This window comes from Gopherus flavomarginatus, chromosome 14, assembly GCF_025201925.1.
Source record: "Gopherus flavomarginatus isolate rGopFla2 chromosome 14, rGopFla2.mat.asm, whole genome shotgun sequence".
NCBI lineage: Eukaryota > Metazoa > Chordata > Testudines > Testudinidae > Gopherus > Gopherus flavomarginatus.
Window position 1 is genome coordinate 40667934 of NC_066630.1, and position 21612 is coordinate 40689545.

The window sequence follows — 21612 nt, forward strand, 5'->3', positions numbered from 1 at the left end:
CAGCTTGATTACCAGAGGCTTCCTCAGGTATGCTGGGATACCTGCTTATTCCACGGAGGTCAAGAAAAGCGCTGGTAAGTGTCTATATTTGATTACCAGCGCTGGATCACCAGCGCTGGATCCTCTACACCCGAGACAAAACGGGAGTACGGCCAGCGCTGCAAACAGGGAGTTGCAGCGCTGGTGGTGCCCTGCAGATGTGTACACCTCCTAAGTTGCAGCGCTGTAACTCCCTCACCAGCGCTGCAACTTTCTGATGTAGACAAGCCCTCAGTAAGACAGAGTCCAACATTGGAATTGGTAGCAGCTAAAAAGTTAAAAGCTGGTGTTTGTGTTAATGCAAGTTACCTGGCTGGCAGGGAGAAGAAAGACTTGCTAATAGCTGTTAGCACAGAGAGCCCACCCCATCAGCCAGTGAATTCGGTTAAGCAAGAGGAATCAGAGTTTGATCCTGCAGGACAAGGAGAAAAGAGAAAACTGAATTTTGCAAAGGGAAGCCACAGGTTAACCCTAAAATGCCCAAACTCCAGTGGTATTAATCCAAGGGTGTGGCATGACAAACATAATTGTAAATGAACACTTGCAATGAATTTGTTGTTATTGCTAATGGTGATTTTTGTAACTAATGTGTTGCTATTTCCAAGAACTGTAAGAATGTACAATGTGCCCAATCTTTTGAAAAGTCCCTTGAACATGTTGTTACCTGGAGCCCTGCACCCCCCAACAATGTTGAAAGCAATACATGAGAACGCGCTTTATGTTAAAAGGCCTTGCTATACCAATGTTTCACAGTTAATGCCTGTAAACAGTATTGAAACTTTTCACAGGGGAAAAGACATTCCAGACCTGATGTGCAGTAGCAAAGGGGAAACTGAGGCACACTACCATATGGCTTTCATGGCTAAATGACAGAATTCCTGGACTATGAACAACATTAATTATCTACATTGGTTTAATGTTAATTGGGTTCCCAACATTTGCCAGAGAGTGTATGGATAAAGTAGCTATGTTCTTTAGCTCTTGGCAAGATCACATGAAACATACAGGGACCACGCTGCAAAAGCTAACCAAGTTATACCTTTAGTTTGTAAAGAGATTCAATCATGTTATTAAACATGACTTTGATAAACCATTTCTGTTATACACTGGTACAGCCTCTAGCCCAACACTAGCTGTAGTGAGACAGACCCAAGGATGGGGGCCTCTTGGGATGCAGTCAGTGATGTTTGTGTCATCCCTTCCTGCATCAATTTTGCGTTGGGGGTGTGACGTTATTGATATAAACTGGGACCATATAGAACATGGTTTGCAACCAAGGTCCTGCAGTGGCACCAAATCTTATGTAAAGGAGATCATATAAGGTGTCTAAGACCAGGTTATGGGTTACTCGTTATGATTAAGCTGTCTGTATGTCTGTATCATTTTGTAGTTGAAGTTGTAAGTATTGGCTGTATACTGTCTGTATTTCAAATTGGTGCTGTAGTTCTGGGTAACACCCCAGACAAGTTGGTGTTAGCTGTGCTTAGCCTGCTTAGCCTGCTTGATGGCCCATTAAGGACCATCAGCTACACAATTGACCCATTGAGAGGAGGCAGATATGCCTTGTAACTCAGCAGAGTGTGCAGGAACTGGCCCACGTGACTGCAAACTCCATTTTCCTGTAATTTTCCACAGTAAGAACAAAGAACCTGGAAGAGCCTATATAAGGCTGATGCCTCATCTCCATCTTGTCTTCAATCCTGCTTCTTACCTCTGGAGGGACTTTGCTACAAACTGAATCTCTACACAAGGGACTGATGACCCATCCCAGGTGGGCATGTACTCCAGAGACTTGATTTGAACCTGCAGTTTACTCCATCACTGCTACAAGCCTGAACTAAGAACTTTGCCATTACTTTGTGTAATTGATTCCATTTAACCAATTCTAGCTCTCATCTCTACCTTTTTCCCTTTATGAATAAACCATTAGATTTTAGATTCTAAAGGATTGGCAACAGCGTGATTTGTGGGTAAGATCTGATGTGTATATTGACCTGGGTCTGAGGCTTGGTCCTTTGGGATCGAGAGAACCTTTTTCTTTTATTGGGGTGTTGGTTTTCATAACCATTCATCCCCAGGATGAGTGGCATTGGTGGTGACACTGGGAGACTGGAGTGTCTAAGGAAATTGCTTGTGTGACTTGTGGTTAGCCAGTGGGGTGAAACCAAAGTCATTTTTGTCTGGCTGGTTTGGTTTGCCTTAGAGGTGGAAAAGCTCCAGCCTAGGGCTGTAACTGCCCTGTTTAAGCAATTGGTCCTGAATTGGCACTCTCAGTTGGGTCCCGCCAGAACTGCATCGTCACACCCTTCCCCCTGGGAAAATGATTTAAAGGGGCCATGCTCTCTAAACCCCAAAGGGGTTAAAATTCAGTCAAGCCGGGCTGCCCAGAGGATTCAGGGGGCCTGGAGCAGGGCCAGATCTTGGGCGGCAATTCAGCAATGGCTCCGTCTTGGAGGGAAGGACCCACTGTCGCATGCGCCCGAAGAATTAAGCAGCAGTGGTAGAGCAGCCTAAGTGCCACTGGTCGCAGCTTTTTTTTTTTTTTTTTCTCACCGCTTGCGGCTCTTGTACTCACCAGGTGGCGCTCGGAGGCATCGGCAGCACTTCAGTGGTGGGTCCTTTACTTGCTCCGAGTCTTCTGCTGCACTGAAGGACCCGCTGCCAAAGACCCAGAGCAGCTGAAGGGCCGGTCGCCGAAGTGCTGCTGAAAACCTGGAGCAGCTCGCGGGGCCCCTGCGGGGCCCGGGGCAAATTGCCCCATTTGCCTCCCACTCTGGGTGGCCATGCAGTCAAATAGTAAGCACATCACAAACACGCTACAGACAACAGGCTCACCCCAAGAGTCACATAGTTGCTTCTCCTTCACCTGGAGAATTCCTTCATAAAACTCTCCTGTTCTCTAGCTCCTCTCATCTCTTAGGAGCGGGCTTTTTAAAGCCGTGTTGTCCTTGAGGAGCCCTACCCCCTGTTTAAGGGTTGATAGGTGCAAAAGGGCTTGGCCATCATAGCCTCATTAAGCAGCTCTCCACTTGCATACTGCAGGCCTCAGCACAAGGTCCCTCAAAGAGACCACACTATACACTTCAATCAAGCAGCAAGCACACTGCAAACACACACCACGGACAACAAGTTCATCTCAGGCTCTTCCTTCACGTGGAGAACACACTTGCAAAACTCACGTAAGCTGCTCCTGTTCCCTAGCTCCTCTGGTCACTTAGGAGTAGGCTTTTTAAAGCCTTGTTCTCCCTGAGTATCATAGAATCATAGAATATCAGGGTTTGAACGGACCTCAGGAACTCATCTAGTCTAACCCCCTGCTCAAAGCAGGACCAATTCCCAACTAAATCATCCCAGCTAGGGCTTTGTCAAGCCTGACCTTAAAAACCTCTAAGGAAGGAGATTCCACCACCTCCCTAGGGAACCCATTCCAGTGCTTCACCACCATCCTAGTGAAAACGTTTTTCCTAATAGCCAATCTAAACCTCCCCCACTGCAACTTGAGACCATTATTCCTTGTTCTGTCATCTGCTACCACTGAGAACAGTCGAGATCCATCCTCTTTGGAACCCCCTTTCAGGTAGTTGAAAGCAGCTATCAAATCCCCCCTCACTCTTCTCTTCTGCAGACTAAACAGCCCTAGTTCCCTCAGCCTCTCCTCATAAGTCATGTGCTCCAGACACCTAATCATTTTTGTTGCCTTCCACTGGACTCTTTCCTATTTTTCCACATCCTTCTTGTAGTGTGAGTCCCAAAACTGGTCACAGTACTCCAGATGAGGCCTTACCAATGTTGAATAGAGGGGAATGATCACGTCCCTCGATCTGCTGGCAATGCTCCTACTTATACAGCCTATTATGCCATTAGCCTTCTTGGCAACAAGGGCACACTGCTGACTCATAGTAACACCACCCTAGGACTGCCAACTTTCTACTTGCATAAAACCGAACAGCTAGATGGACCTTGGTCTGACCCAGCCAGTATGGCCATTTTTCTGGTCTTATGAAAAGTTGTACTAGGAGTAGCTTGTGAGAAGTAAATGTAATGAGTGTAAACTGTCCCTCAGTAATGAAGAATTTAGTCCCTGAATAAATACAGTCCATTAAAGAAGTATTTTGGCTACTTACCTGTCTTGGTTTCTCATTGAAACTGTAGCTCATTTCTCCTGGTATTGCCAATGTCTGGAGATATGAGCCAAAGAGACCCAAAGAAGTGAAAGCAGCTGAAATTCTTCTCTAGTGGATCGTATTTATTCACAGACAACCTACTTTAAATTCCCCGTTACTGAGGAACAATGTATTTATTCTCTGCACGTTGCCCCTAGTATAACTTCCTGTGAGCGATGTATCTGAATATTTGAATACTGATAGTTCAATTGTACTGGTAAATGTATTAACCCCAATTTGGGATATTGGCATGATTTTTTAACTCTTGGCGAGTTTTGAGGTTGGGGAGACGGCTCTTTTCTGCTCTCACATAACTATCTCAAAGATACAATCAGGCTTGCCTAAGGTACTTAGTTTCTTGCAATACCAGTCCAGTTCCTTGCGGTTTCTTGTCTAACCTCTACACATACACCCTATCCTGAGTTGATTGCATTCTCAACACTTACGCTCAACTCAGGAAAACCAGAATTAAGAGGTAAACTGTGCAGGGAAATCATATTGAGGGTAGTTTTCTGTGGGTGGGGTGGGTGGCACGACTCATTCCAAAAAAAGGAGTAGTAGGGACAAATAGCTAAATTAGACATAGAACAGAGCTGGATAAATTTAAGAGTGGGATTGTATTATGTGAGAGCAAGGCTTCAAAAAGCCAACTTCCAAGTGACCAGAGGAATTAGTGAATAGGAGCAGCTAACATGAGTTTTGTGAGGGAGTTCTCCAGGTGAAGGAGGAACGTGACCCCTGGGGGGTGGGGGAAAGAGTGAGTGTGTGTGTGTGTGTGTTGCTTGACTGAAGTGCCAGTAAACCTAGAGGATGCCAGGGCCACCTGGCTTCTCAGGACAGCTGACCCGAGGGCAGGTGCCAACAGGCCTCATCTGTGCTGGTTCGTCTCCCGCCAGGGCCACTCAGCTCCTCTGGACAGCTGGCCTGAGGGTGGATGCCGAAGGGGCCTCGCCTATGCCATTCCGTCTCCTGCCAGGGCTGCCCAGGTGCTTTGAACAGTCAGGCCCTAGGGTGGTCCGGCGCTCATATGTCCAGTTCCGCCTCCTTCCAGGGCCGCTCAGCTCCTCAGGAAAGCAGGGCCTGCAGGCAGGCAGCAATGGGCCTCACCTCTGCCATTCTACCTCCTTCCAGGGCAACCTAGCATGGCTGGGTGTGGGTGTCAGGCCTGCCCCAGCAAGGATAGGGGCCCCCCAACACCTGTCAGACCTAGCCCAAGCATCACGGCCAAACGCAGGCCTGTCAGAGGCACCAGGCGGGCCCCTAGCACAGCTGGTTGGCCCCTACAGCTTGAGAGCTTGTGGATAAACCAATCCACATTGGGGTTGTTGCCTTCTGGATTCTAGGCCTTTTCATCATGGTTGCTTTATGTTTGCGAGTGTTTGTCAGTGTTTGTCAGTGTGCCGAGCTGCCTGGCCATGCCTCTACCTAGGAGCTGAGCAAGGGGGCACTTATGCACTTCTGGGGCGCACCCCAGGTAAGCACTGCCCAGAGCTTGTCTCACCCCACCCTGTGCCTCAGCCCCCTCCCGCACCCAAACTGTGCTGCTGCTACTGCTGGGGGGAGGTGCGGAGCCAGGTAGGGAGTCTGCCGCCGCCTACACCCGCCCCAAGCACCAAAAGGGGTCCTGGGCAGCACGCTGCCACCTGTGCCACCCCAGCATCTGGGCCACCCTCCCCAAGCACCCATGGTACCCCTGGGTAGGCCTCCCAAGTTTTAGTGAGGGATATATAGTAGAAGTCATGGATAGGTCACGGGACATGAATTTTTGCTTACTGCCCGTGACCTGTCCATGACTTTTACTAAAAATACCCGTGACTAAAACGTAGCCTTAGCGATGTCTCAATATGCCAATAACATCATCGTCCTCGTCGAACCCTTGCAGTTGAGGATGATCTCTTCCACGGGTTTTATTTTGTATGGGTCCTTTGGTGACTGAGGCATCAGATCCTCGAGCTACAAACCTGTTGGCAATGAATACAAGCCCCACGTGTTTTTTTACATGTTTTTTTTTTTTAAGCGATCCCTGCCAGGGCCCCATCAAAACTCTTTGAATTGGGCCCCACCCTTCCTAAAGCCGGCCCTGGTTGGCAGACATCGCAGGTGATGTTGAAAGGCAGAGTTGGTCCACAATTGCTGTATAACAGTTGTCTGTCCTTTCTTTTCTGTGACCAGGGCAAGGCCATTTTCCTCAAAAGTGATGGTTCCTTCTCTGGCAAGTCTTTGCTAGTTAGCCCTGTCCTGGGGTACTGCCTCCCCATGCGTGGTATTACCAGGGGCAGCTTTAGCAAGTGCGGGGCCCCATTTGTGGGGCTTGTACTCATTGGGCTGCGCTCCGAGTCTTCAGCCGTACTTCAGACTGCTGCGCTCCGGCCGGGGTAGCAGGGCTTGCTGCGCTTTGGCTGAGGGAGTGGGCCTGCGGGCCTTGCCGCACTCCCGTGGGAGGAGTGGGGCCGCGGGACTTGCCGCGCCCCGGCCGGGGTAGCGGGGCCGCGGGACTTGCCGCGCTCCAGCCGGGGCAGCGGGGCCGCGGGACTTGCCGCGCTCCGGCCGGGGCAGCGGGGCCGCGGGACTTGCCGCGCTCCGGCCGGGGTAGCGGGGCCGCGGGACTTGCCGCGCTCCGGCCGGGGCAGCGGGGCCGCGGGACTTGCCGCGCTCCGGCCGGGGTAGCGGGGCCAGGGGACTTGCCGCGCTCCGGCCGGGGTAGCGGGGCCAGGGGACTTGCCGCGCTCCGGCCGGGGTAGCGGGGCCAGGGGACTTGCCGCGCTCCGGCAGGGGTAGCGGGGTCGCGGGACTTGCCGCGCTCCGGCCGGGGTAGCGGGGCCAGGGGACTTGCCGCGCTCCGGCAGGGGTAGCGGGGTCGCGGGACTTGCCGCGCTCCGGCCGGGGTAGCGGGGCCAGGGGACTTGCCGCGCTCCGGCCGGGGTAGCGGGGCCAGGGGACTTGCCGCGCTCCGGCCGGGGTAGCGGGGCCGCGGGACTTGCCGCGCTCCGGCCGGGGTAGCGGGGCCGCGGGACTTGCCGCGCTCCGGCCGGGGTAGCGGGGTCGCGGGACTTGCCGCGCTCCGGCCGGGGTAGCGGGGTCGCGGGACTTGCCGCGCTCCGGCCGGGGTAGCGGGGCCATGGGACTTGCTGCGCTCCGGCCGGGGCAGCGGGGCCAGGGGACTTGCCGCGCTCCGGCCGGGGCAGCGGGGTCGCGGGACTTGCCGCGCTCCGGCCGGGGTAGCGGGGCCAGGGGACTTGCCGCGCTCCGGCCGGGGTAGCGGGGTCGCGGGACTTGCCGCGCTCCGGCCGGGGTAGCGGGGCCAGGGGACTTGCCGCGCTCCGGCCGGGGTAGCGGGGTCGCGGGACTTGCCGCGCTCCGGCCGGGGTAGCGGGGCCAGGGGACTTGCCGCGCTCCGGCAGGGGTAGCGGGGCCAGGGGACTTGCCGCGCTCCGGCAGGGGTAGCGGGACCATGGGACTTGCCGCGCTCTGGCAGGGGTAGCAGGGCCGTGGGACTTGCCGCGCTCCGGCCGGGGTAGCGGGGCCAGGGGACTTGCCGCGCTCTGGCAGGGGTAGCGGGGTCGCGGGACTTGCCGCGCTCCGGCCGGGGTAGCGGGGCCAGGGGACTTGCCGCGCTCCGGCCGGGGTAGCGGGGCCAGGGGACTTGCCGCGCTCCGGCCGGGGTAGCGGGGCCAGGGGACTTGCCGCGCTCCGGCCGGGGTAGCGGGGTCGCGGGACTTGCCGCGCTCCGGCCGGGGTAGCGGGGTCGCGGGACTTGCCGCGCTCCGGTCGGGGTAGCGGGGCCAGGGGACTTGCCGCGCTCCGGCCGGGGTAGCGGGGCCAGGGGACTTGCCGCGCTCCGGCCGGGGTAGCAGGGTCGTGGGACTTGCCGCGCTCTGGCAGGGGTAGCAGGGCCATGGGACTTGCCGCGCTCCGGCCGGGGTAGCGGGGCCATGGGACTTGCCGCGCTCCGGCCGGGGTAGCGGGGCCGTGGGACTTGCTGCGCTCCAGCCGGGGTAGCGGGGTCGTGGGACTTGCCGCGCTCTGGCCGGGGTAGCGGGGCGGGGGACTTGCCGCGCTCCGGCCGGGGTAGCGGGGCCATGGGACTTGCTGCGCTCCGGCCGGGGTAGCGGGGCCATGGGACTTGCCGCGCTCCGGCCGGGGTAGCGGGGTCGCGGGACTTGCCGCGCTCCGGCCGGGGTAGCGGGGTCGCGGGACTTGCCGCGCTCTGGCAGGGGTAGCGGGGCCCGATTTGGGGGAACCGGGGGAATCGGCCTAAAGCCGGCCCTGGGTATTAGTGCCACATCTCTTGACGTTTGTCTGGAGGGTGTCTTTGAAACATGTCTCTTGGCCTGCCAGCCTGCTGTCTCTGTCGGTGCGCTGGGCGCACAGCCCTTGCTTTGGGAGCCGTGCACCGGGAACGCGCACACGGGCCGCCCCAGCTCAGCTGGTGCTGGTGACCAGGGCCCTGGCCCCGGTGCTGGGAGTCGGAGGGATGCTGTGCAGGGCCATCACCCTGAGGGTGGCACCGGGAAATGTATTCACCCCACTGGGCAGACCCCGTGCAGGGGCCTAAGAGCAGCGCCCTGGGCCGCACCCAGCGCCTCGCCCGCTGCCCGCCACGGCGCAACCCCGGGCCCCGCCCCTCGCTCTCAGCGCGCCCCGCCCACTGCCTAGCTAAGATGGCGGCCCTCTGTCCCCTCCCCCACACGAGGCCGTGTCACTGCCGTTGCATCAGCCGCCTCACCGCCCCTTCCACGTGACGTCACAAACTCACCACCCCCGGGCGCGCGGGTGACTGTCAGCGGCAGAGACCAATCGCTGGCCGGCGCCCGCGCCCGCGCCCAGTTGTTGTGGGGCGGGGCGGAGCAGAGATTGCAGCGCGGTAGGTTGTGCGGCGAGGCGTGGTGCTGCCGCTGGAGGTGCAGGGCGGTGGTAAGGAGCGGCAGGCCCGCGGGGGGGGCTGGGCTACATCGTGCCGGCAGGGAGCAGGACCCCCCCCTTACCACGGGGCCCCCATTTCCTGAGCCACTTCCCAGCATCCCCTGGGGTTGGTGCTCCAGGGCCGCAGCCGCAGGGGATGCTGGGAGTCTGGCTCAGGGTGGCAGGGTCTGGGGGCTCCACGTGCCCTGGCAGCGTGGGGTGGGGAGTCGCACCGCGTGGGCGCAAGGGTGGGAGCCCCACGTGCCGTCGGAAGGGCAGGGCTGGGGCGGGGAGTGGGACCTCCTGGCATGCAGGGAGCATGTATTAGGGCTGCTCCTGGCATGGCTCTGGTAGGACCCTGTCCATGCGTTCTGGCGTAGATCTGAGTGCAGGCTTTTGCCTATAATATTTTAAACCAGGTCTCCCAAATGTCAGGCCCTGTGGGCCTGTATTTTAAATGTACTTTAAGAACGTGAAGGCCATTTTGGGTCTGACCAATGGTCTTCTCATAATAGCCAATGCCAGGTGCTTTGGGGTTGTTTCCTTCTTTGTTGCATCATCTTAGTCCTGCTTAAAATGGCATAGCTGTGAGGGGTATTGCTTAGAACAGGAAGTTAGGAAGCCTGGGTTCACTTGGTTTGTGAGGGTTGTGAGTTCAATCCCTGGGGCAAAAATCTATCTGGGGATTGGTCCTGCTTTATTTGAGCAGGGGGTTGGACTAGATGACCGCCTGAGGTCCCTTCCAACCCTGATATTCCATGATTCTGTATGAAATTCTTTGCTCTGCATGTGACCTTTAGCCAAGTTGGTAAATGGGTGGTTCTTGCCAAAATCCTCACTCTAGGAGAAGTGAAAAAACTTGACAGCTGAAATGCCAGTACGAGTTTTTAGTGCACTTCAAAAATGATTTTGTGGTTTTTTTTTTTTTTGTTTTGTTTTTTTTTTAGACTTAGTTTTTTCCCCTCACTTCCAACCCCAGCCTCTTCGTTCTTGCTCACATAGAGTCAGAGCAGCTGTGGCTCTAATGACTTGAGTGATGGACAGGCAGATTCTCTGCTTAGTCTCCTGTTTGTGAAAATGGGACACCTTGTTCTCTCTAAATTCCTCTGGAGGGTTCCAGAATGGACTCCGAGACTCAACTCCTCTAAGATATATTGAATGGGAGCTAGGTGCCTAAATGCCTTTGTGAATCTGGGCCTGGCTGGCAATCATGCTGCTGGTTTCCTTGCTACTCCTGTGGCTCTGGAGAAGCAGCCAGAAAGAAGCCATTCAGACCTCTTTCCTACTTGGAGTGAGGGATAGCTCAGTGGTTTGAGCATTGGCCTGCTAAACCCAGGGTTGTGAGTTCAATCTTTGAGGGATCTGGGGATTGGTCCTGCTTTGAGCAGGGAATTGGACTAGATACCTCCAGAGGTCCCTGATATTCTATAATATTTTGCCTGCTGTCTCCTGGCAGCCGGAGTAGACCTTGCTTATCAGTTCTCCCATACACACTTTCAGGGACTGCACCATGTGAAGCAGGAAGCAACAAGTGCTCTCTGGGGAGACGGGCTGGTAGTCAGTTTGCTGTAGGATAGTGATAATTGGTGCAGGATCCTAAAGTCCCAAGTTCCTTTCATCCTGGTGTTTAGGGTTTCTTTAAACTGTAACAATCTGTTCCCTTGTTTTCCTGCTAAGTGAATTACTGAATTGCCAGCCCTAACTCGGGGTTTGTAGAGAATGCAATGATCACTTAAAACCCATTCTCTGTCTATTGTATTTGCAAGGCAGTGTGATCCTTGTTGGATGGTATTCATGAGCCACAGCATAGAGTCACCAGTACTGCAGGCCTCTGTGTCTGTGAGTCAGGGCCCCTCACTAGAGGAGCCAGGCTCAATCTGACTTAATGGTTTAGTATCCACCACACAAGTTTGTAGGGGATATTTTGCCTTGAATCTGTGATCCTTTAGCCCAGTACCACAGTGAGACTCTCACATCACTCCTGGAAACAAGTGAGACTAGAAATGAACATTTGAAAATCTTAACTTTCATGAGACCCAGACAAAAGAATTCAGTGAATTACATCCCATTTGCCCATTCCCCAGGGTCCTTATTCATTACTGTCCCATTAAACTGAGCAGAATGTGTCCTTCACCCATCTGCGTTCTCTTTTTTCTTTTGACAGCTTTGTGTGGTGGTCTCAGGATGGAAACGACACTGTCAGCTAAGCAGATCCGGCAAAAGTTCATTGATTTCTTCAAGGAGCACCAGCACACCTATGTCCACTCATCTGCGACTATCCCCTTGGACGATCCTACGCTGCTCTTTGCCAATGCTGGCATGAATCAGGTAGGGCTCTCCCCCAGGACTGTGTGACTTTGGTACTTGTCCTGTGCTTTCTGCAGGAGCAAAGAACCAAGGGGTGCTTAGCTGTGTATGCTGTGGGTAGTACTTATCACACTGAAATTAATTCTGGTGAGATATAATGGGGCTGAATTGCTCCAACAGTTCCCCTGGCTGTGGGCTCCCAGTGCTGTGATGTGATAATGTTAGATAAGATGTCCCTGGATGCCAGAGGTTCTGGCACAGGGCATCCCAGGCTGGGAATGGAGTCTAGCCATGGCACCTGGGAGATGTACTAAATCAGCACATCCCTGAGCAGCTTTTCTCCACAATGATTCTGCTAAGCCATGGTTGGTGTTTAAAGCCTCCCTCCCTCCCTCCCCAGGCGGACTCCTCGATGGAGGTGCAGACTGCTCCCTGCTCCTCGAGAGTCTTGCTCACACACAGTGGGCTCCTCAGAGACATTTCCGTTCTGTGCACCAGGCAGCATTTTTGTCATTCCCATTCTGTCATTGCGTCACTAGGGCCTGATCCAAGTATCCAGGCAGTCAGGACAAGACTGCAGCGCAGTTTGGATTAGGCCCTTAGCACCAAGCAAACTAATCCTGTTTTTAAAAAACTTTGGTAGTCTTTTATTTGAATTGAGGGATGGGGGGAGCATAATTGTCCTCCTCCTGGGCACCGACAGGTGGATGCGGCACCTCGGGACTCCACCAGTACTGCTCCTGGTTTGGCAGGAGTGATGGAAAGGTGCACTAGTCTGGTGGAGTGGCAACCTCAGCATTTCTAAATACACGCATTGGGGATGTTCTTATTGGCCCATGTGTACTGACCCACAGAGTGCTCGCTGCCTAGGTGAGTTCTTAAGTTTAAATCATCTTGTTGCTATTTCCCCCCAGTTCAAACCCATCTTCCTCAATACCCTTGATCCCTCCCACCCCATGGCTAAACTGACCAGAGCCGCCAATACCCAGAAGTGCATCCGAGCTGGGGGCAAACACAACGACCTGGATGATGTGGGGAAAGACGTCTACCACCACACCTTCTTTGAGATGCTGGGGTCTTGGTCATTTGGCGATTACTTTAAGGTAAGCTTCAAGGTCAAGGGGGATCTGGAATCTAAGTGGAGCTTTCATGAAGTTTATGGCCAGAAGGGACCATCAGATCATCTAGTCTGACCTTCAGGCCACTAAACTTCACCTGGATACCTCTACACTGAGCCCAATGACCTCAGTTAAACCAGTCCTTGGGAGGCTAACACAAAGACTGTTGTGTGCTGTAGGCAGAGAATGGGAGTGACTGAGATGCCACTAATGCCCAAGTTCCCTGTGATGGCAGGGAACTGATTAGGTTGGTTATGCCTGTTAGAGGGCTTTCCCTTCACCCTGTCCCCTGGTCTTGTCACGCAGACAGAAAGCAGAAGTCTGAAGTGCAGGCAGTGTGGTGCTGTGTGTTGAGGTTAGTTTCAAGCAAGCGTATCCAGAGCTCTACACGCCGGTAGAGTCTGTTTCCCAGTGTTCTGTTCCCAACTCTGACACTGCAGAGCGATTACCCCGCCTCCCTCTTCCCAGCTGTGTCACCGCAGAGCCTTGCCTGTGTCCCCATTCCCCCCTTAGCAGGCCCAAGTATACCTGAAATGCATGCCCACAGTCTCGCCCCTTACAACTTAGGATCATCATCTATTTTGGGTCAGGGTCTTCATCCCACCTCTTTTGTACCCCATGGGAGGGGTAAGGAGTGAGGTTGTGCTCCAGTCAGGGATGGGCATTTCTTTGGTCATTTAGTGTTTTATACCTTCCTCCCAACCCCCCCTTGCCTCTTCTGACTGGTTGCTTGACTTTGCCTTGAGATAGGGGTTGAGACAGTCTTAATATGTATTACACTCCTACCATGCCCTGTAACACTTTAACTGCTCTTATCTGTTCCCATTGTACTGACAAACCCATCTGACTAGGCGGAAGAAACATACACAGTCTTTGGCCACACGTATTAGTATAAGGTATAAGAGTATCAAAGGTCAAACCCAAAATTCTATCCCAGATTGACAAATAAGCCTATATACTAACAATGCGCAGGAACGTGAAAAGCCCCAAAGGTCCCAGCCAATCTGACCTGAGGGAAGATTCCTTCCCGACCCCAAATCTGGTGATCAATTAGACCCTGAGCATGGTTGTAAGATGCATAAGTCAGTCGCCTGAGAGAGAGAATTCTGTATTCCACCTCACAGCAGTGGGGCCACTGATAGAAAGTAAAAATGCAAAAACGAAGAAGACTGCATGTGAGCATCGGACAGTAAAGCACTTGGGACTCATATGGGTGGAAAAAGCCCATAGCTGCCTCACTGCCTCCCAGGGACCTTGAGAGGATTAATTAGCTAACGTTTGTAAAGCACTTGGAACGTGAAAAGCTCTCTGTAGAATTGTGTTCTTGTCTGTCTAATTTCTGTACTTTTATAACCTCTTACACTGCACTATCTGAACACCTTGGTAGCGCTACAGCAGTGTGAGCGACATTCATCCCTATAACAATAGGGAATCAATAAAAAATACAAATAAACCAGTACGCCCCTACCCCGATATTCAGATATAACACTGTAAAGCAGTGCTCCGGGAGAGGCGGAGCGGCGCATTCCGGTGGATCAAAGCAAGTTCTATATAACGCAGTTTCACCTATAACATGGTAAGATTTTTTGGCTCCCGAGGACAGCGTTCTATCGAGGCAGAGGTGTACTTTTAAATATGATTAAAGTCTCCTGGTCCAGTAGGCTACGAAAGGGAAAGCAAATCCTTGTATCAGGCTTTTAGCATCTAGGCAGGCTATCATACAGAACAATAGTTTTCCAGTGCACTTTCTGCAGCCCTTCCTTTGTAAGTGGCTCAGACTGCAGGCTTTAGAGCTTTGGAGCAGGGTTCCAGCAGATGTTTTGGGGGCAAGCCGGAGTTAGCGAGAAGGACTTGCCGAGGAGATAGGAGCATAAAATGAGGAAGTGTGATGTCCTTGCAAGGGGCTTAGTTCGAGAGTTAATACTGGGCCAAGGAACTTCATGAAGCTGATCAAAGTGCAGCAAGGTGATTAAAATAACAGTGGAACCAAAAATCAATGAGGAAAGAGAGAATCACAGTGGAGCCTGCTAAGTATTAAGTTTTTATTCTTTGGCTGATTGTGTGAAGCCATCCAGGGAACCCTCAGTTTATTGATGTATGGGAATTTCCTGTGCCCTGCAAATATTGGCCTGCCTTTTTCAGCTGTCGTTAGCTAAAGCTCTCCGGTTCTTGACCTTATTTGCTATCTAAAAGTCTGAGACTTCAGCTCATTTCAGGTTCTGAGGGGCAGGTGTTTGGCAGAGCTGGCAGCTCAAAGGGGTACCTGCGGAGGGCCTAGAGAGAGGGGCAATCCATTGTGGCGGTTCCAGGCCTCAATTCTTTGCACGCAGTGGAGTCAGTGAGAGGATGTTTCATGTGTTCTGTGTTCTCTGTTCTTCCTATTCAGTTTACTTTAGACTTGTGATGTGCGAAGCCTGTTCTGAAGCATTACAGTTTGTGCTTTCAACCCCTGCCTGTTCTGGGATGGGCTGTGTTGTATGGGTAAGAAGATTTGTTTGCTTTTCCTCACTCATCTTGTCTTTCCTGGTGCAGGAACTGGCTTGTAAACTGGCTCTGGACCTTCTCACCAACGAGTTCGGCATCCCCATTGAAAGACTCTATGTCACTTACTTTGGTGGCAACGAGGCAGCCGGATTAGAGCCAGACCTTGAGTGCAAACAGATCTGGCGGGATTTGGGGTAAGGGCATTTAAAAATATAACTGTTCTTATGAAAACAGTGCTGGTGATAGGTGCAGGCCTGGCAGCCTTGGCGCCTGGAGTCCCTTGTTTGCCCATGCCATGCTTGAGGCAGAATTAGCTTCGTGTTGTCTCACCAGTGAGCCAAACCACACCCTAAAGGGACAGCCTGATGGAGTGAGAAATAATTCACTCCCCACAGCCCAGTCAGTCTTTGACCTCCCTGCTGAGATGACTCATGTGACACTGATGCTCCGTGATCTGCACTGGCTGCCTGTTGGTTTCCAGATGGAGTTAAAGGTGTAGGCTTTGATCTGTAAAGCCTTGAATAGCCTGGGATGGGTCTGTCTGACAGAGCATTCCTGCGCTATCCTGCTGCAGCAGTGCTCAGCAAAAAACAGTGCAATTGCTTTGGCTTGCCAGAATGGGAGCTGCTGATGTGGTGTTCTGCACAAGGAGCGTGTGACTTGGGGATTGCTTTCCTCTTGGGTTGCAGTAGTCTGGATCTGCTGATTTCCAGGGCATGCTGCAAAATCTGTCTTTTTCAAATGGGTGTTTGGAATGGGAGATGGGCTGGGGAAATTTGAGGAGAAAGGAAGTTTCCATTTAGTGATTATTTAATTTACTGCCATTTACAAGAGCTGGGATCTGCTGCTGCTTTGTTCTGTAGTCACAGTTTGGATTTCCAGTGGCACCTGAGCCTGGGAGATTAGAGATTGAAACAAGTAAAACATTGACCCTTCCTAACCATGCAACCCTTGCCAGCTAGGAAGTGGGATCTCTGGGGTTGTAGATGTACCTGTGAAGGCTGAATCCCTTCAGCACAGGATTACTGGACAGACTCAGGACATGCAAATTCTCTTCCATCAGCAAGAGCAGGCCATTGCTGTGAAGGAATTAACCTTCTACCAAGGTGGATAAAAATCAATGATTTAAAATAAATAAATAAATAAAATATAGGTTTTTTTTTCCTCAAAAAGCATTTTTTTTAATAAAATCCGATCTAAAGATAGTTTGAATTAAGATACATTATAGCTCAAAGATATCTCATCATGGAACGGGGATTGTAAATTCTAATTTTATAGTATGAGACAGTATATTCTTGTCATGTTTAAGAAAAGTTTTGTAAATGAGTTCCAATAGTTCATGGATTAGGGACTCAATCTTATGGGGTTCCAGGGGCTGCTGTATAGACTATTTAAGTTAATCTTTCTGTCTACCCAATGGGACGCAGTGTTCAGTCTAGAAGATGCCATCAGAGATGCTTAGTTTTGCAGTTCCCAAACTGTGTGGATTTGTGTCTCCAGAGACAACATGCTTGTTAACAGCAAAAATGTTTTTAAATAAATAAAAGATATATTGAGGTGAGAAATAACAGACCTCAACCCTGTTGTCCTTCTGCAAATTTGTATACAGGGAGTCAATTCCTTACCTCTCTCTAAAAGTGAAAAGTTTCAAAAAATTCAGTGAATAGAAGATAGTTGGGTGCAGAATAGTTCTGGAGAAGGATAAGTCTGGAGCTGAATTTGAGAAGGGAGGGACAGGCAGTAGAAACAAAAGTGAAACTGTTTGAGCAGCATATTCCGGAAGTCTTGAGGCCTTTCTGAGTGTGGCCTTCGTTGATTTGAGATCTACCATGCCATTTTCTCACTAGAAGGGAAAACCTATAATGGCAGCAGGCCGTAAGAGACCCAGTTGGGAATATTTTAATGAAGTTCCTCTACCTGTGAAGAATATGTATTAAGGTTATAACAACCAGCAAGAATGCACTTTTATGTAGAAATCCATGATTAAATTGAGTCTTCCTGAGTAGTGATTTAAATCATCCCTGCCTTGTACGACTGAAATGGAATCAGAAACTGCATGGAAACCCATTTATGACTATGCTCAAGATACATTGCTGGCTGAAATCCCATATACTTTGCAATAGGAACAGCGGAAGTAGGTGGTATTTACTTCACACTGCATTTTATTTTAAGGAAATGCAGCATGTCTTATTTGGCAATGGACACAAATCAGTGGGTCTTCACGGTGGCAGCATATCACAGATCATGTTCTCTGGGTGGCAGAGCTATGAAGCCAAGTGCTTTGAGGTGACACTCATTATTAAAAGGGAGTGATTGAGGTGCATCCCGTTGTATTGTTGCTTAAATAAAGCCTGGGCATTCTGCACAAATGAAAACCCCTAATGAAGCCTAACCAAAGCCAGTGGTCCAGCTGCAGCCTTCAGGGCCTTGTCTCTGAGGATAGAAGATTGTAAAAAATTGATCATTTTCTGTTCTAAAAGCACATGGTGGCATCTTAAATATATTCTACGTGCAGCAGGCCTCTCACCTGGAGAGATTAGCTTCTTGTGAATGTGTCAGTTTGGGTGGGGGGCACTTGTTTGGTCCTGCTAGGATGGGAAGTCCAACTGGTAGGTGTTAAAAAGGAGGATCTCAGCTGGGTCTCTCTCAAAAGCCTGTGGGCTCTTCCAACCCATTCAATGAGTTTTAAGGAGTAAAAGGTGGTTTCTTTCTTTGCCCCTGAATTGAGGGAGGTCTTGCTCTTACCTCTCTAATTTAACGGGCCCTTTCCTGGTACAGACTGGCTGAGAGCAAGATCCTGCCTGGCAGCATGAAGGATAACTTCTGGGAAATGGGGGAGACAGGCCCCTGTGGCCCCTGCAGTGAGATTCATTATGACCGGATTGGGGACAGGGATGCCTCGCACCTCGTCAATCAAGATGACCCCAATGTCTTGGAGATCTGGAACCTGGTGTTCATACAGTTTAACAGGTGAGCCAAGAGCCTGCCCCCTCCACGCATTTCTTGTTTGATGGGGAATGAGCGCTTCACTCTAGTAAAAAGACAGCTCTGGAAAGCCACAGCACCGGGAGGCTGTAGGCTTGGGAGCCTCTGCCCTCCAGTGTGAACCGTTCTCGCCAACCCCACAGCTGGCTTCTGAGCTGCCCCAATGGGTGTTGAGGGAATATGGTTAAATTGTGAAATCTGGGATTTAGGAGGAGGGAGGTTGTAGTTCATCTGCTGTTACCTCCCACTGTTTTTCCCTGTGTAACACCTATGCCCCATGACTAGCCTCTAGAATCGCTGATAGGGCTTCCCCCACTGCTGTTCCTCATCAGGCACAGAGGGGCCCCATTTAAACTCCTTTCTTCACCCTCCGCACCCTAGCAGCTAAGCTGTGCTGCCAGCTCCCCATGTCACTCAGTACAGCGTATTTTGTGTGTTAACTATCCTCCCCAAGCAGCCATTGGGAGCAAATAACCAGGCCCAGCCACTGTGTGGAAAGGACTGTTATGGAGCAGTGAGAGCAGAATGTGGCAGCCCAGCTGCTCGGAGGATCTGGAAGCTGCCTGTAATTCAGTCAGAGTCCTTCAGGCCAAACACTGGGCTCCACTCCCCAACCGGGCTCACTTCTGTGCCGTCAGTGGGGTTGAGGCTCGTTCTAGTTCTGGAAGGAGGGCCATTCCGCCACTGGCCTGTGACTTTGGAAGGCTCCCCCCTGCCCTCATATACATGAGTTAGTCTGTGGCAGCCCCCTGGGCCAGGCTGGGGACAATTATTCAGCCCATTTTTCTGGGGGGAGGGAAGATTTGTTTATGCTGGTTCTAGTTTGCTCTTGAGTGTCTTGTTAATTACCGTCTTAAGGCTCCCAGTGGCCCATGTGTATGCCTGCCTTATAAGACCAATGGGATTGCTTAAAGTCATGTGGGGATGAGGGAAGAGATGGCAACCCCCCTGCAGCAACTCGTTCAACGACTGTTTGTCTTTTTCCCTGGGGTTGGGTAGAGAGGCTGACGGGACCCTGAAACCTCTTCCCAAGAAGAATATTGATACCGGGTTGGGTCTGGAAAGGCTGGTGTCTGTGCTGCAAAACAAGATGTCCAACTATGACACTGATCTCTTCATCCCATACTTCGAAGCCATCCAGAAGGTACAGATCTGTGACTGGGCCATTGAACCTGATCAGAATTTATCTGCTTCCCCTATTATGCATAGCCTCATGGCACCATACAGTCAGGGAAGCTGTCCCAGAGGATGGGACCATGGTGATTCCCTAGTAGCTGTGAGAACTACCTGTCGTGAACCTAAAAGCACTTGGTTTGCAGATGTTTATCTTGGCAAGGGTAGAAGACTAAACTATTCCGTAGTTGCTGCTTTAGGAGTGAATCTGGGGAGAGCATGTGAGATGTGCTTACCATGAACTGTTTGGTCATCTTTGAAAGTAGGAGACACTGCCCTGCCCTCTATAGCTGCCTTCCTTTTGCAAGCTTTCTAAATGCACTAATCAGTTTTCAGAGCCCTAGAAAGCCTGACTCAAAGGGACTTCCATTTTAAATAAATGGGACCTGATCAGTAGACTTGAGATGGCACAGCTCTGTGTTCAGGGCCAAGCTCTATTTGTCATGCTCTGGGCCAGCAGAGGCTGGGAACTTTGCAGAAGCAGCATGTCCCTCCTTTGGGAGTCTTGGTGGAGAGGGTGCCCCACCTCTCCTCTTGATTACTCCCCCCCACCCTTTCCAAGCACTGGGGGAAGTCTCATTGTGCTCTGGAGGGTGCCGTGTCCAGCTCTCCTCAACTGGAAACACGGGTGAACCCAGTGTGGGGATCTAGGTGGTGAAACTAGGTCCAGAGCCAAACTTCAGCAGTCAGTCACCTGCCTTAAACGCCCCCTGCTCCAAGGCCTGCCGGACTATGTTGCTTGACTTTTATGATCCATCTCTGTTAGGTAGATGGCATATGCTGGCCTGCTGGGCAGTGTCTGAAAGGTATGCAGCAGAAGAGGGTGGATTTATGCTCCTTTTTGGTTCTTTAAGATGGATACATAAAGCCTGAAAATATTTTTTTTCAAAAAAGTTGTTTTTCTGCTTGCTTTTCTCATTCGGAATATCCCATGTGATCATCTTGATTTTGCTGGAAGACTCTGAATTGTGGATTGTGAGCAATCTTAGCCCTTGGGGGCGGGGGTGAGGGGTGTTGAATCTTTAACAAAGACATCCTTTCTCCTGAACGTTTCTCAGACGTTGGAATTGACTAGATGTTAACACATGGGTTTCACAGTCTGACTACAAATCCCTTCCCCAGTAGGCTTTCAGTTGTTGGAGGTTTCTGATATTCTCATCCTACCAGTCTCCTAGTCATCCGCAGAGTCCTTTCTGCAAATGAGTTGACAGGATCAATATTTCGAATATTAAAAAAAACAGGCAGAAAAGCTGCATTTTGGGGGCTTGTTTCTGAAAAGCCTTCCCAGGCCATCTCCATCGACCATAAAGGAACAAAGAGAGGGCCACACGCCAAGAGAAACGTGCAGGTCACCTTTAAGGTGGCTTTCCCTGAACACGGTCTGACTTTGTCAGTGAAGGAAGAAGCCGAGCCCCGAAAGCTGCAGTAGAGCGTGGTAAATAGAATAGGGACTGCAGTGAAACTGCTTGGGGGAAAGACTTGTTGGCTGTATTGGTTATGCCTGGCTGGAGTGTGTGACCCAACATAGCAAAACCAGCCTTGTCCCTGCCCCAGTTGTCCCTCCAAATCCAGCTGGAGTCTCCATGTCGGTCACTGCCTTTGCTGACCTGGGCTCTGAATGCTGGAACCAAGCAGTTTCACTTTGAATGTGCCCAGTGTGCCCTTCTGATCAGGGAGAACTGAGCTTGGCTCCTTCCAGAGCCACTCGACCTCTATTCTGGGGGTAGGGGGGGGAGCAGTGAGGTAACCTCCTCCCATCCAGAGGAGTGTGCTGCCTCCATAACATTCCCAGCCTCCATTGGCCCTGAGCAAGGCTTGGATGACTCAAGCCATGCTGCTGAGCAGAGCCATGTATCTAATCATATATATGTGTGTCTCTCTAATCAGACAAGACAGCAAGGTTCTCCATACCCACTGTCTCCTCTCTCTGCCTAGGGCACTGGGGCCAGGCCGTACACAGGGAAGGTTGGTGCTGAGGATGTAGACGGTATAGACATGGCATACCGAGTCCTGGCAGATCACGCCCGAACTATCACTGTGGCACTTGCTGATGGAGGGAGACCTGACAACACTGGCAGAGGGTAAGAGTGCATTACTGAACTGGGGAGGAAGCAGGAGTGGTGTTACTGCAGGGTGTATGTGTGTCCAGAAGCTGCAACTCAGTCCTGGCGATGGTGAAATTCCACCATTTAGAGGCAGGTGAAACTTACAGCCATTGACATCTTGATCTTGGAAACAGGTGGTGTGATGTCCCCCTCTGCTTTGGGTGCAGTGAGGGTCTTCTCACTCCTTTGGGTATCTGGAGATCCCTCATTTGAACCACCTCCACATGCAAGGCACAGTTTTCCTTGTAACTGAGAAGGCTGGAAGGGATCGATAGCAGGGCTTGGAGCCAGGCTTATTGTGGTTTGGGTAAGTGCTGTGCAGACTTTCCACCCAGC

At 51.6% G+C, this 21612-nt stretch overlaps 2 protein-coding genes across 4 annotated transcripts in view; one reads left to right on the plus strand and one right to left on the minus strand.

Moving 5' to 3' along the window:
* The window catches only part of CLEC18C (C-type lectin domain family 18 member C), a 271662-nt gene that overhangs the window by 90397 nt on the left and 159653 nt on the right, over positions 1 to 21612 (minus strand). The gene's annotated exons all lie outside the window — the stretch shown is intronic.
* Positions 11270 to 21612, plus strand: part of AARS1 (alanyl-tRNA synthetase 1) — a 36983-nt gene continuing 26640 nt past the window's right edge. For both annotated transcript variants that reach the window (XM_050922353.1, XM_050922354.1), the window contains exons 1-6: positions 11270 to 11432; positions 12326 to 12514; positions 15062 to 15207; positions 17792 to 17983; positions 18998 to 19142; positions 21107 to 21252. In XM_050922353.1, the coding sequence (XP_050778310.1) occupies positions 11289 to 11432; positions 12326 to 12514; positions 15062 to 15207; positions 17792 to 17983; positions 18998 to 19142; positions 21107 to 21252 (962 nt within the window). In that variant the 5' untranslated portion in view covers positions 11270 to 11288. The remainder of the gene's footprint in view (positions 11433 to 12325; positions 12515 to 15061; positions 15208 to 17791; positions 17984 to 18997; positions 19143 to 21106; positions 21253 to 21612) is intronic.